The sequence below is a fragment of the Babylonia areolata genome, chromosome 16 (genome assembly GCF_041734735.1).
Source record: "Babylonia areolata isolate BAREFJ2019XMU chromosome 16, ASM4173473v1, whole genome shotgun sequence".
In the NCBI taxonomy this organism is placed as follows: Eukaryota; Metazoa; Mollusca; class Gastropoda; order Neogastropoda; family Buccinidae; genus Babylonia; species Babylonia areolata.
This window is the reverse complement of record NC_134891.1, coordinates 21,394,128-21,409,127: the sequence shown is the minus strand read 5'-3', so window position 1 is coordinate 21,409,127 and position 15,000 is coordinate 21,394,128. Positions and strand designations below refer to the sequence as shown.

Here is a 15,000-nt window from a genome sequence, read left to right as displayed (position 1 = left end):
GTTATAAGAAATTACAAAAAGAAATGTAAAACGACCTTCAAATATAAACAAGTAGGTTACAATAAATAAGCCCGTAAAATCAAGGAGAGTTTAAAACATAGGTGAATAATCAAATGATCAAATACATAAATAATGGCAATAACAATATCAATAGTAAAAATAGTAATAATAATGATGATGATGATAATAATAATAATAATAATAATAATAGTAATAGTTTCAGTTTCAGTAGCTCAAGGAGGCGTCACTGCGTTCGGACAAATCCATATACGCTACACCACATCTGCCAAGCAGATGCCTGACCAGCAGCGTAACCCAACGCGCTTAGTCAGGCCTTGAGAAAAAAAAGGGGGTGAATAAATAATAGATAAATACATAAAAAAAATAATTGCTACCACTACTAATAATATGTATAAGGCGCAAAAACGTGATGAAGTCAACCATAAGCGTACATAAATAAATAAATGAATAAATAAATAATAATTATAATATAAAAAGTAGTAGTAGTAGTAGTAAATAAATAAATAAATAAAAAGACAACAATGATGATAAATAAGCAAATAAATGTAAAACATGGAGCCACACATTCACCCACATATGCATAACAGATATGCACCAAACATGCAGTTTCACAGATATGAAAGCACAGTCAAATACACATAAATTACCCTGCACCTCCTCTACGCCCCTCCTCCACATACTCATTTCTAGGCTACGTATCGAAGCTTCTACGGCACACACACACACAAACACACACAGATGGACACTTATTTGTACAAGCACACACACATACGCCCATATCCCCCACCCCCATCCCCACACACATATATACAAAGATATATATATATATATATATATATATATATATATATATATATATATACACCCGCACCTTCCAATATTCCGTTGCTCCCACAGTGTAGGCATGCATACACACACATACCTCATCCTCTACCCCGCTTTTCCCTCTGTAATTGAATTTGTGCTTTGTCCATCATTGTGTGTGAAATGATCACACATATACACATGCATAATGAATGAATGAATGAACGAAGACTCCTTGTCCTATACTAGAAACTAGGCACACCCTTGGATTAAAATACAACATTCAATACCTGAAAACTAACAATAATAATAAAACTGCAGTATTAAAGAACACACACACACACACACACACACACACACACACACACACACACACACACACACACACATTATCTAAGCGTAAAATGAAGAAGAATAAATTAATACTACACGATGAAAAATAAAATGTGCACAGTCGTAGACACACACATATATATGTAGCATTTCCTAAACAAAGTAAGAAATTAGAAATACACAATGAAGCACAGTCAGTATAATGTAAGACTTACTGTTTGAAAAGTATAGACACAGCCACGTATGATGGCTACCCATTAAACGTTTTTTGAGGGAGGGCGGGGGGGGAGGGGGGGCCTGTATGAACTGATTTTCTTCACACATTTATAAAGCGTTGTGAGCAACAGGTGTTATATATGTGGCAGAGTTTAGGTTTGGTTCAGGACACCACGGATCATTTGACCGGTTCACTCCAAAATCAATGGGTCATTTTCAAATTGATGAGTCAGGAAAAATAACCAACCCCCCATTCCTGCCCCTGGCGCCCACATCCTGCCACCCAGCACCCCAAAAATTCTTTAACTGAATATGTTCTTTGCCCATCATTGTGTGTGAAATAATCACACACACACAAACACGCGCGCGCGCGCACACACACACACACACATACACACATTCATGTGTGTGTGCGTGTGTGCGTTTGTGTGTATATGTGTGTGTATGTGTGTGTGAGTGTGGAGGGAGGGGGGACGTATGTGGGTGGCGTGTATGTGTGTGTGTGTGTGTGTGTGTGTGTGTGTGTGTGTGTGTGCAGATTCTTCTCTGACGAATACATGTGGAGAGGGAGTCTCATGTTCGCCAGTGCTGTTGCCTTGCATACCTTCGTCTTAGGCCTGCTGCTTACCTCCCCTATCCTCCAATCCACCCAAGACCAGTTGACGACTCCACCAAGAAACGAAACCCTGTGTGCCACCGGGGACGATCACATAGAGATGACGAACACTGTTCCTCTCCAGCAGAGACAGTGCGACCTGGACAGATCCGGTCCAGAGCAGAATGCTCACACTGAGCAAGGAAGGATTGGCAACACTTCTTCAGACTCTGGTGGATTAGAAATCAGTCAAGATCAAGGACAAGCCCATGAAGTTCTGCTGAGGAATATTCCAAAAAGCGATTCTGAGCCCGAAGATTTAGAAGCAGCCTCCAAAGAAACAAACGCTGAGGATCCCTCCTGTCGTGGTGACAGCGAAAGTGGTTGTAAACCTGATGATTCCATCACTGAACATTCTGCATTCTTGGTGCCATCACAGTCGCCAGAAAACTACCGATATGTTTCTCCCACCCCCCTAACTGCTAGTGGGCAACAACGTCAGCATGATTCTGCAACGAATGTCAAACAAGGATCAATAAGAAATGTGTTACAAACCTTCCAAGCTAACTTACATTTCATGAAAAATCCTCTGTATGTTTGTGTAGTGTTATGTTCAGTCATAAATTTTTGCACACTCTTCTCGATTCGGGCTCTGGTGTTTGACTACACGTCTGGCAGAGGATGGAGTGTGCAGGATGGTGTTCTGATCAACTTCCTGTTTGCATTGTCATCCCTGCTCAGTAGAATGCCAGCGGGCCTGGTCAGCTTACATCCACGCGTGCACAATACATCACTGTTGATTTTCAGCGGACTGCTTGGAAGCTTCGCTGTTTGTTTGATCGGCCAGGTGAGTCTCTTTGTTCCATGTGTCCTTCCTTCCTGTCGTTTTTTGTTCGTCTTTTCTGTCTGTCTGGCTTTTTAGTATTCATTTTCCTTGTCTTGCAATCTGCATAGCTGTTGATCAAACAGTTCTAAGAGGGCTTGGTTTGGTGAATCTCATCTTGTATTAAACAAACAAAAAAAAAAAAGCATAGCAGGCTTCCGTTAATACAATAACGGGATGTTTATTCTTTTCAGCGTGTCCTGTCCACATCACCTCTGTCCTGTTCATACTGAGTGCCATACCGAAATGTTTGGTGGTGGTGGAGAAACAGGCATAGCAGGTCTTCAGAGTTCACAGCATGCGTACAATCATCAGTGAACGGACAAAGGTTTCATGTATCTTTGATTTCGCGCTCAAACATCACAGATCGATAAAATAGTCATTAGTTCAGAAGAAGATGCTGATTCCTCAATCAATGTTTGAAAGCGCTGCAGCAAGCATTTCACCAAAGAGGAAGCTGAGTATGTTCAATTCCAAGATACCGCCCTGTTGGACTCCTCTCAAAACTGGGAATGTCTCAGACACTTCCCTTTTTTCAGTCACAATAACCCTCGCATCATACCATCAGGAAACCATTACTCATTCCTACAAAATCTTGTGGGCAGTCATGTTTTTCAAGGATGAACCAAACGCCAGGCGGTATTTCAACAGAAATGCTGAGCAGCAAGATGCCCTGTTGACTGTCCCAGCAAGTCACAACCACACACCAAGCTGATACTGCCATAATGCATGTGTGTGGAAGAATCCATCGACCTAGACAGATAGATATGGGACTGACTATCCAGACCCTTCAGCTCATTCGGACACCCGTGTACAAGAGTCTGGAGAGAGAGAGCGAGGCTGCGCCCAGAAAAGTATCGCTGTGGTCCTGTCCTCACTGCTGAATGGCTGCGAGACGTGTACCTGCTACAACAGACACGTTGAGGACAGACCACTTTCATACTGTAGTTGCTTCCGCGCGATCCCCCCCCCCCCCCCCCCCTTTTTTTTTTTTTTTTTAACAAATGTGAAGATGGAATACGAAACCAAGAGGTCTTTCGTTATTGTCGTTAGTAGGGGGCTTAGTAGGTGGTGTCCTAAGTACGTTAAAACAGAACAGGCACCACTGAACACCACCGAAGTGACTCAGCAGCAGTGCAGGGTCTCCTCTGGTGTGTGGCCTCCTGGCGACCTAACATCGATGGTTCCCTGTGGACTGCCGACGCTGGAACTGCGACGGACGAACCCGGGTGTGGCTGTGTATGGGGGAAGCTAAAATGAGCGGCGTGGGAGTAATGCCACTGAAACGGTGCAGATGATGGGGCAGAAAAAACAAACAAAACAACACCAACTTACCTGGTACCGAGGCCATGATCATCGAGCCATAAATGAGATGTTCTGGCAACATCAATAGAATGGAAGACAGTCACCTTCCTAAGCATCTCTTCTGGTCGGACCAGCCATCTGAAAGTGTCAACGGGGAGGTCAGACCAAGCGCTGCTAGGACCTTATCGGGAACTATTTATGTGTCTGCAGTCCATTGGTGGATGGGAAAAACTTCTGTAGACAAGAGCACCTGGAGGATGGCGACATATCAGGGTACCTGAATCTTCGAAGAATAATGCTTGGAGCATCTTGTTCAGGATGGACAGAAGTGCCAAACCTGCTAATGCCCCGACCTGAGTGTTGAGGTGTGTGGGCATCAGAGTTCAGCCAGTAATCTCACCAACAGCCTCACTGATATCATCGTCGTCGCTTCACGATGGACTACAATGATAATTCACCCTTTTCACCTCCATGGTATCAACCCTCAAGATCCGAGGTTTCCACTCTTTCATCGTCATGGTATCTAACTTTCAGATCCGAGGTATCCACCCCTTCATGTCCACGAAATTCACCCTTCAGATCTGAGGTATCCTCCCCTTCATATCCACGAAATTCACCCTACAGATCTGAGGTATCCACCCCTTCGTATCCACGAAATTCACCCTACAGATCTGAGGTATCCACCCCTTCATATCCACGAAATTCACCCTACAGATCTGAGGTATCCTCCCCTTGATATCCATGGCATCCACTCTTTCATCTCCATGGTTTGCACCCAACAGATCTGAGGTATCCACCCCTTCATGTACAAGGTGTCCAACCCTCCAGATCTTAGGAACCCACCCCCATCATATCTATCATACCCCACATCTTTATATCTGTGATTTAACCTTGTTGGGTAGGTGTACAGTTTCACCCTGGCCGCTGTGTTTTACGCCTGCATGGGGATGGGCTACGGCGTAACGATGGGGATGTTTCCTGCAGCTGTGATGGACACCGTCGGAAAGCGCCACTTCTCCATAGGTTTCGGGATGTCGTCCACTGTGATGGGGATCTTCGTTGTGGTTATTGGCATCCTCACAGGTAAGGAATCAAGCTCAATCTGTACCATCGGCACGCAGCAGCCGGTCTGAAGTTCTCAGGGCAGGAACTATTTCAATACATGAGAATGGTAGCAGCAGTAGCATTGGTATCAGCAGTGACTACATATATTGTTGTTAGTTATCAATCAATCAATCAGTCATTCAGTCAGTCAATCTCTCTTTGTCCGTCTGTGTGTGTGTGAATCTCTCTCTCTCTCTCTCTCTCTCTCTCTCTCTCTCTCTATATATATATATATATATATATATATCTATATATATCTATATATATATAAGAACATAAGACATAAATCTCTCTCTCTCTCTCTCTCTCTCTCTCTCTCTCTATATATATATATATATATAGAGAGAGAGAGAGAGAGAGAGAGATTACAAGTATGTGTGTGCGTCTTGTGTGTGTTCACTAGCTTGTGAATCAACGGTTTCTAATTACAATGATGATGATGATGATGATGATAAAATGCAGGCTTATATAGCGCAGTACCCCCATCTCACATACGGCTCACCGCGCTTTACAATGAAATATACAAATTTAAACTAAGTGACGTAAAACATCTGTACAAAGTCAACACAATCTCATGTGACATTGGCTGACATAAAATGTGTAAATCAACGCAGGCACCCTCACAGTCTCAAATCACACAGGCACAAATCAAAACAAAAAGAAAGGCACATTGCATTCACCGTAGTCAAAAATAAGTTTGTACTTCTCAGTTTCTGTTTCAGTTTTCAAGGGCGTGTCAAAAGCGTGCAGACTGATCCATAAACGCTATACCGCATCTGCTTTAAAAATGAAACAAAGGAGCAGATGCTTTACCTTTGCATGACTTCCCAAGAATTGTGTAAAACATGAATGTGAAATGAGTTAGAATCATTTAACAAAATATACAACGAAGGAAACGAATTGAGGGGGAAATATATATACAACGAAGATATAGATAGATAGATAGATAGATAGATAGATAGATAGATATTTATGTTTTATTCACTTCAGTTCCTTTCTCTTCCTGTCCGACAGGAGTGCTGGTGGACTTGTTACAATCCTACAGCCTGCTCTCCCTTGTCTACGGAGTTGTCAACCTTGCCTCCACCATTTCATTGCTGGTTGCTTTCATCTGGTGCCGACGATGAATGTCCGGCTGGCTGGCTTCGTTTGTTTCCTTGATGGACCGGTGGATTGATATGATTGATTGATTGAGAGATTCAGTATGCGTGTGTGTGGGGTGATATTTGATTTTTTTTTTTCATTGGATAATATCTTCTTCTTCTTCTGCGTTCACTCGTATGTACACGAGTGGGGTTTTACGTGTATGACCGTTTTTACCCCGCCATGTAGGCAGCCATACTCCGTTTTCGGGGGTGTGCATGCTGGGTATGTTCATGTTTCCATAACCCACCGAACGCTGACATGGATTACAGGATCTTTAACGTGCGTATTTGATCTTTTGCTTGCATATACACACGAAGGGGGTTCAGGCACTAGCAGGTCTGCACATATGTTGACCTGGGAGATCGTAAAAATCTCCACCCTTTACCACACCAGGCGCCGTCACCGTGATTCGAACCCGGGACCCTCAGATTGAACGTCCAACGCTTTAACCACTCGGCTATTGCGCCCGTCAATGGATAATATCAATTAATAACATATTTTCTTTATGTCTTATGCCTTTTGTTTTTCTGAACTTACGTGTTTTGTTTTTATTTATGTACATTACTGTATTCGAAACAGATGTATTTCCTGCAGTACTCAGATGTCTATACCGTTTGTATTAAGAGTGTTGCTTTTGGCATTATCAGGAAGTGAAACAGACGAAATAAAAGCCAGTGTGAATCTTTTTCTTTTTTTTTAATTAATGCATTTTGTTATAATTGATAGAAAGGTAAATGCATATTAACCAATCTTGTAGGCACACGTTAATTTTGAATTTCAATTATGAAGTCATGATGCGATGTTGTTTTGTATTTTCTCAAGTTGCATTTTAAAATAATCAAAACGCAAACAAATAAACAAGAAAACGAAACAAAAATTGTTGTGTGTTGCATTTTATCGTATTTTATAACTGCAATGTAGTTGCTAGGGTTTAAAGAAAACGGAGATACCTCTGACCCATTCCAAGTTAAAAACGGAGTGAAGCAGGGATGCGTTTTAGCCCCCACCCTCTTTTCCACTGTGTTCGCTGCAATGCTGATTGGTGCATTCCGGGGCTGTGAGGGGATACATCCAGTTTCGTTCAGATGCCAAACTCCTTCATCTTCGACGAGAGAGTTCCTCTTTGCTGGTGAATGTGCACTGGCCGCGCACACCCATGAAGACATCCAGTGCACCACAGATCGCTTTGCAAGGGCCTGTCAACACTTTGGACTTACAATCAGTCCGAGGCCATGCTCCAGCCTTCACCGTCCGGAGCTGCCAGTGTTCCACCACCACCTGTCATCTTCAACAACACAGAGATCAAAACTGTGGACAAGTTCTGCTTACTGTAAGCAGCATGGATCTCCGGTCGCACCAGAATTGATGTTGAACATCTCAAAGGCCAGCTCCGCCTTTGGATGACTCTAAAAGAGTCTCTTGCAAGACCATAGCATCAAACTGCGCACAAAGGTCGCTGTGTACAGACCTGTGGTTCTGAGTACTCTCATCTACTGTTGTAAGACTTGGACCACGTACCGCCGACATATCCAACAACTCGAACAGTTCCATCAACGATGCTTGCGCAAGATCTGCAGCATTAAATAGCAAGACATTGTCCAACCTACAGGTCCTGAAGAAGTGTGCTCTAACCAGCATTGAGTGGTGTGATGGCCTAGAGGTAACGCGTCCGCCTAGGAAGCGAGAGAATCTGAGCCCGCTGGTTCGAATCACGGCTCAGCCGCCGATATTTTCTCCCCCTCCACTAGACCTTGAGTGGTGGTCTGGACGCTAGTCATTCGGATGAGTAAATAAACCGAGGTCCCGTGTGCAGCATGCACTTAGCGCACGTAAAAGAACTCACGGCAACAAAAGGGTTGTTCCTGGCAAAATTCTGGAAAAAAATCCACTTGGATAGGAAAAACAAATAAAACTGCACGCAGGAAGAAATACAAAAAATATGGGTGGCGCTGTAGTATAGCGACGCGCTCTCCCTGGGGAGAGCAGCCCGAATTTCACGCAGAGAAATCTGCTGTGATAAAAAGAGAAAAAGAGAAAGAGAAATACTCATCAAAAACCAGCTGAGATGGACAGGACGCGTGGTCCCAATGGAGGACAACAGAATTCCAAAGATGACGCTCTATGGACAACTGAAGGAAGGACAACGTGACCAAGGAAGGCCTCTCAAGAGATACAAAGACACCTTGGAGGTCAAAAATTGATATGTATTACAGGATCTTTGACGTATGTATTCGATCTTTTGCATGTGTGATATGTGTGATCAGCAACGACGTACATTCTTATACAACACATCGCATACTGTATAATACAACACAACACAATACAGAACACTACAGTGCAGACACAGAATACAAAGCAGCACAATAAAATACAATTTCTTCTTTTTTCTTTTATTCTGATTTTTTTTTTAATATAACCCTGATACATTGCAAAACAACACATCATTATCAGCTCACCACAAAAATTCAAATGTCTGCTGACAATTCCCTTAAACATGCATTCATTTTTATCTCAAGCGTAGTAAATTATTCTAATATGCTTACAATTTGTATTTGTATTTCTTTTTATCACAACAGATTTCTCTGTGTGAAATTCGGGCTGCTCTCCACAGGGAGAGCGTGTCGCTATACCACAGCGCCCCTCCCCCCCCCCCCCCCGCCCCCCCTTCCCCCCCTTTTTTTCCTACGTGCAGTTTTTATTTCTTTTTCCTATCGGCGGACGCGTTACCTCTAGGCCATCACTCCACTCAATGAGGAGAGAGCTGTTCCGCCCACTGTGTTATATATATATATATATATATATATATATATATATATATATATATATATATATATATATATATATATATATATATATATATATATATATATATATATATATATATATATATAAAGAGAGAGAAAAGGGGTCAATGGTTCCGCCTAGAATTCGGTCGCACGAGGCTGCTTTGCACATTTCAGTTTAGTATGCAGGTCAACGAATGTGAAGTTGTCCGGGAATGGCAGCCAGACCGTCATTGCTCACAGCACAGCTCCACACACGTGAGAATTCAGTCTGACACAGGTTGGTGTGGTTTACGTGTGGATGCGTGAATTGTCTCTGTCTGTCTGTCTGTCTGTGTGTCTGTCTGTCTCTCATTGTATAATTGTCTTCTTTTTTTAAATAATTTATCAGACAGGAGCCAAAACGTATCTTATTATACATCTGAATCTCGTCTACTATATTCAATTATGGAGTACGACAAGATTATGGTTTTTGGTTTTTATTGATTTCAGCCACCACGTCACACAGCATGTATTTACCTATGTGTTTACTTGAACCAATATTTATTTAATTTTACTTCGTCATAATGTTTCATGCAAACATGAGGTAGGCTCTTAAGGCCTAACCAACACACTGGATTTATGCGAAGGTCAGGCATTTAATAATACTAATCATAATACATAGTTTTTCTATGGCGCTATATCCAGCACCAATGCTGCTCAAAGAGCCTTACATCATCCAGTTGACTATGAACATGCCTTTAAAAATACATCAACCGCTATCTGACAATGGAAAACATCCAGTGTGTTCATATGAATGAAAAAGCACACTTAAGAGATGAATCATATTATAAAAGCTATGAAGTTAATAATGCTTAAATTAAAACAAAATGCATTTCATAGAACACACACGCACGCGTGCGCGCGCGCGCACACACACACACACTCACGCACGCACACACACACACACACACACACACACACACACACACACACACATATATATATATATATATATATAGAGAGAGAGAGAGAGAGAGAGAGAGAGAGAGAGAGAGATGTCCCTCCCTTACACACACACACACACACACACACACACACACACACACACACACACACACACACACACACACACACTCACTCACACACAGACACACACACACTGACATTAAATATCAACTGCACTAAAAACAAAATTTCAAAAGCATAAAGGTATGTCGCTGCTTTCTCTTTAAATACAGCAGTTGTGGTGTAACATATGTGCCTATTTCACACGTTGAACTGATTTTACCTGTGATCTGCAGAAAAAAAAATGAACAGGTAATTCAGATTTTCAGCCAATCATGGTGAGAAAATATTTGGTAATGTTGCTTTCCTCCTGACGCTGATGAAATAAAATGCCTCAACAGCAGTGCAGGGTCTCTTCTGGTGTGTGGCCTCCTGGCGACCTAACATCGATGGTTCCCTGTGGACTGCCGACGCTGGAACTGCGACGGACGAATCCGGGTGTGGCCGTGTATGGGGGAATCTAAATGAGCCGCGTGTGAGTGATGCCACTGAAACGGTGCAGATGATGGGGCAGCAAAAAAACAAAACAAAAAAACACACCCAAAAAAACCCAAAAAAAAACAAAACAAACAAACAAACAAAAAAAACCCCAAACAAATGCCACTGGTTTCCTTTCATTTTATTCTATTTTCCCCCTCTCTCTTTCTTTCTGTGTGCAAAAGGAAAACAAAGGCGGTAAAAGATGAGCAGGACATCCACTCTCAAGGCCTTCCTGTTTGGGTTCTGCGCATGTGTCAACTTTGCCATTCCGAAGACCCTTCTGATTTCCTTGAACGCCTTGTTCACTGATTGGCTGACCTACTTCCAGGCAGACAAGGGCAACACTTCCGCTGTCCAGGCCACGAGTATTGGTATCATGTTTGGAGGAGGTACTCCTACCACCACCACCACCACCACAACAACAACAACAACAACTATTACTACTACTGCTGCTGCTTCTGCTGCTGCTACTACTACTACTACTACTATGTAGTACTAAGATCAAATGTCCCACAGACTTTTACGGTCTTCAGGTCAGTGAATTAAAACCCCATCAGTGCCAGGGGGTAAAACAGCAGAAAGTGGTGTTTCAGGTCATAAAACATTATCCAAAACAATAAGCCTAAAACTGAGAAAATAGTCTGGAGATATACCACTCTAGACGAATGAGTGAATTTTCAGCCTTCCAGAGCTATTTCTCTTTTTCTGAATACGTCACCAGTGACATCACTATGCACGTACGTAATACGTTTATGGCAGTCAAGGGGTTTTAATATTCACTATGTCCAATGCTCAGCATAACAAGGAAGGGTCCATTTCTCCCCTTTCTTTATTTCAATCTTCTCCAACCAAAGTCAGGAATCAATTCACACCTGAGTGGAATAAGGAAAATCGGAGTGAAGTGCCTTTCCCAAGGACACAACTTATTTGTATTTGTATTTCTTTCTGTCACACAACAGATTTCTCTGTGTGAAATTCGGGCTGCTCTCCTCCAAGGAGAGCGCGTAGCTACACTACATCGCCACCCTTTTTTTCTTTTTTTTCCTGCGTGCAGTTTTATTTGTTTTTCCTATCGATGTGGATTTTACCAGGAACAACCCTTTTGTTGCCGTTGGTTCTTTCACGTGCGCTAAGTGCATGCTGCACACGGGACTTCGGTTTATTGTCTCATCCGAATGACTAGCGTCCAGACCACCACTCAAGGTCTAGTGGAGGGGGAGAAAATATCGGCGGCTGAGCCGTGATTCGAACCAGCGCGCTCATCTGGATTCTCTCGCTTCCTCGGCGGACGCGTTTCCTCTAGGCCATCACTCCACTTAGGATGAAGCGGTGCCTCGAATTCTCATCACTAGTGAATACTGGATTGAAGTCCAGTGACATATAATATCATAATCATATCGTATCTTTTCATCTCGTATCGGATGGTACAGTACAGTAACAAGTTCTGCCATTGACTTAATTTGCACGTTTGTTCAGTGCGCGGGACAGGCTTCTGCTCTCCTCCACTCAAGCCCACACATATCTGGCTTGGGATATTATATATGAGTGTGCATTCTTTGATGTCTCCCTGAACCTGACACCGTCCTAAAGTGTCATGTGGTAATGGATCGTACCAAGTCAAATCCTGTCCTATTTTCACCAACAGGATTGTTTGCTGGTGTTCTGGAAGGGAAGTTGGGAGAGCGCAGATGCCTGTGTGGTGTGGCCTATAATAGATCAGTTTGCACGCTTTGACGCCTCCTTATTAAAACAAACTGAAACTGTCCTATCCTATCATGTGGTCATGTATCGTATCGTGTCAAACCCTGGTTTGTCTCCACCTACAGGATTGATTGCTGGTGTGCTGGAGCGGAAGTTGGGAGAGCGCAGATGCCTCATGTTGGGCAGCTTCCTGTCGACGGTGGGACTGCTCGCTGGGAGTTATGCCCCTTCCCTGCCCGTCCTTATCTTCTGCGTTGGAGTTGTCGCAGGTTGGGAAGTCGTGTAAATAAATTAGCTGTCTATCTGTCTGTCTGCCTGTCCATATGTACTTCTATATGTACCTTATTTTTATAACGCTTTCATTTAACTCCGTCTGTTCTCAATCTGTCTACGCTTTTTCTGTCTGTCTGCACCTTTCTTTCTTTCACTCAGAACGCGCCTCTGTCCTTATATAACTACCTCTGCTTTATACTGAAGGTGCTGATATCCACTGTTAGAAATTTACTCAGGTTGTTGTATTTAAGAAAAATCCCAGATTGTAAACAAACTGAGTGTGTGTCGATGTAAACTGATTTTTTTTTTCCAATCCAGCAGTAGCGATTTGCTTTGCGTATTTTTCGAACTGCGGTCTCAAGGCCTGACTGAACGCGTTGGGTTATGCTGCTGGTCAGGCATCTGCTTGGCAGAGGGGGGTAGCGTATATGGATTTGTCCGAACGCAGTGACGCCTCCTTGAGCTACTGAAACTGAAACTGAAACCGGACTTCGTTTCGTATCGTCTTGGTTTATTACAGTACAGTACAGTACTGTAGTATGCTGTATTGCACTGTAATGTAATGTACCATGTTTTCTGCCCTGTATCACACACACACGCGCGCGCGCGTGCACGCACACACACACACACACACACACACACACACACACACACACACACACAGAGCTCATACACGCACGCTTACACACAGAGTTAAAGCACGTGCAAGCGCCCCTCGAACTCGATCCAGGGACTATCTCTTGCGTATGATATCTGGTGGAAGACAATGAATTATTAACATTTGCTATATATTTTCATCATTGAGCGTTACATATTATGTCGGTGTGCATTTGACTTACGATGGTGATCCTTACTTCCTGAAATTGAAGAAAATCACAACCATCACTCACACCACCGCCGCCACCACAACCACAAACAACAACAGCAACAACAAAGAGATGAAATATTTGTTGCAATTTAAGAATTTCTTTTTCAAAGAAACCAGATGTGTTTGCTCATATGTGTGACACGACGATTTCAAAGCAAAATTTAGAGACAATATTAAACAATATCAACAAATAACATTTACAAGAAGAAGGAGAAGAAGAAGAAGAAGATGATGATGATGATGATGATGATGATGATGATGATGAAGATGAAGTGACATCATGGCTGTGATGTGTTAACGTTGAAACAAGGTCGTGATGTGTTTACGTTGAAACAAGGTCGTGATGTGTTCACGTTGAAACAAGGTCGTGATGTGTTTACGTTGAAACAAAGTCGTGATGTGTTCACGTTGAAACAAGGTCGTGATGTTTTTACGTTGAAACAAGGTCGTGATGTGTTCACGTTGAAACAAGGTCGTGATGTGTTCACGTTGAAACAAGGTCGTGATGTGTTTACGTTGAAACAAAGTCGTGATGTGTTCACGTTGAAACAAGGTCGTGATGTGTTCACGTTGAAACAAGGTCGTGATGTGTTCACGTTGAAACAAGGTCGTGATGTGTTCACGTTGAAACAAGGTCGTGATGTGTTCACGTTGAAACAAGGTCGTGAAGTTTTTACGTTGAAACAAGGTCGCGATGTGTTTACGTTGAAACAAGGTCGTGATGTGTTCATGTTGAAACAAGGTCGTGATGTGTTTACGTTGAAACAAGGTCGTGATGTGTTCATGTTGAAACAATGTCGTGATGTGTTTACGTTGAAACAAGGTCGTGATGTGTTCACGTTGAAACAAGGTCGTGAAGTTTTTACGTTGAAACAAGGTCGCGATGTGTTTACGTTGAAACAAGGTCGTGATGTGTTCATGTTGAAACAAGGTCGTGATGTTTTTACGTTGAAACAAGGTCGTGATGTGTTTACGTTGAAACAAGGTCGTGATGTGTTCACGTTGAAACAAGGTCGTGATGTGTTCATGTTGACACAAGGTCGTGATGTTTTTACGTTGAAACAAGGTCGCGATGTGTTTACGTTGAAACAAGGTCGTGATGTGTTCACGTTGAAACAAGGTCGTGATGTGTTCACGTTGAAACAAGGTCGTGATGTGTTAACGTTGAAACAAGGTCGTGATGTGTTCACGTTGAAACAAGGTCGTGATGTGTTCACGTTGAAACAAGGTCGTGATGTGTTCACGTTGAAACAAGGTCGTGAAGTTTTTACGTTGAAACAAGGCCGCGATGTGTTTACGTTGAAACAAGGTCGTGATGTTTTTACGTTGAAACAAGGTCGTGATGTGTTCATGTTGAAACAAGGTCGTGATGTTTTTACGTTGAAACAAGGTCGTGATGTGTTTACGTTGAAACAAGGTCGTGAAGTTTTTACGTTGAAAC

The 15,000-nt window shown here is 42.6% G+C and overlaps 2 protein-coding genes across 6 annotated transcripts in view; both read left to right on the top strand.

Annotated features, from left to right (window-relative positions):
• Positions 1–8,159, top strand: part of LOC143290921 (uncharacterized) — a 23,803-nt gene extending 15,644 nt beyond the window's left edge. For 2 of the 4 annotated variants that reach the window (XM_076600484.1, XM_076600486.1), the window contains exons 5-7: positions 1,913–2,816; positions 5,060–5,240; positions 6,276–8,151. In XM_076600484.1, coding sequence (XP_076456599.1) covers positions 1,913–2,816; positions 5,060–5,240; positions 6,276–6,388 — 1,198 coding nt within the window. In that variant the 3' untranslated portion in view covers positions 6,389–8,151. Of the gene's footprint in view, positions 1–1,912; positions 2,817–5,059; positions 5,241–6,275 lie in introns of all 4 variants that reach the window. The other 2 variants (XM_076600487.1, XM_076600485.1) reach the window with 2 other exon arrangements.
• A 1,161-nt stretch (positions 8,160–9,320) lies between these two features.
• Positions 9,321–15,000, top strand: part of LOC143290920 (uncharacterized) — a 15,974-nt gene continuing 10,294 nt past the window's right edge. Inside the window, exons 1-3 of one of the 2 annotated variants that reach the window (XM_076600482.1) lie at positions 9,385–9,470; positions 10,900–11,106; positions 12,544–12,687. In XM_076600482.1, the coding sequence (XP_076456597.1) occupies positions 10,920–11,106; positions 12,544–12,687 (331 nt within the window). In that variant the 5' untranslated portion in view covers positions 9,385–9,470; positions 10,900–10,919. Of the gene's footprint in view, positions 9,471–10,899; positions 11,107–12,543; positions 12,688–15,000 lie in introns of both variants that reach the window. The other variant, XM_076600483.1, reaches the window with a different exon arrangement.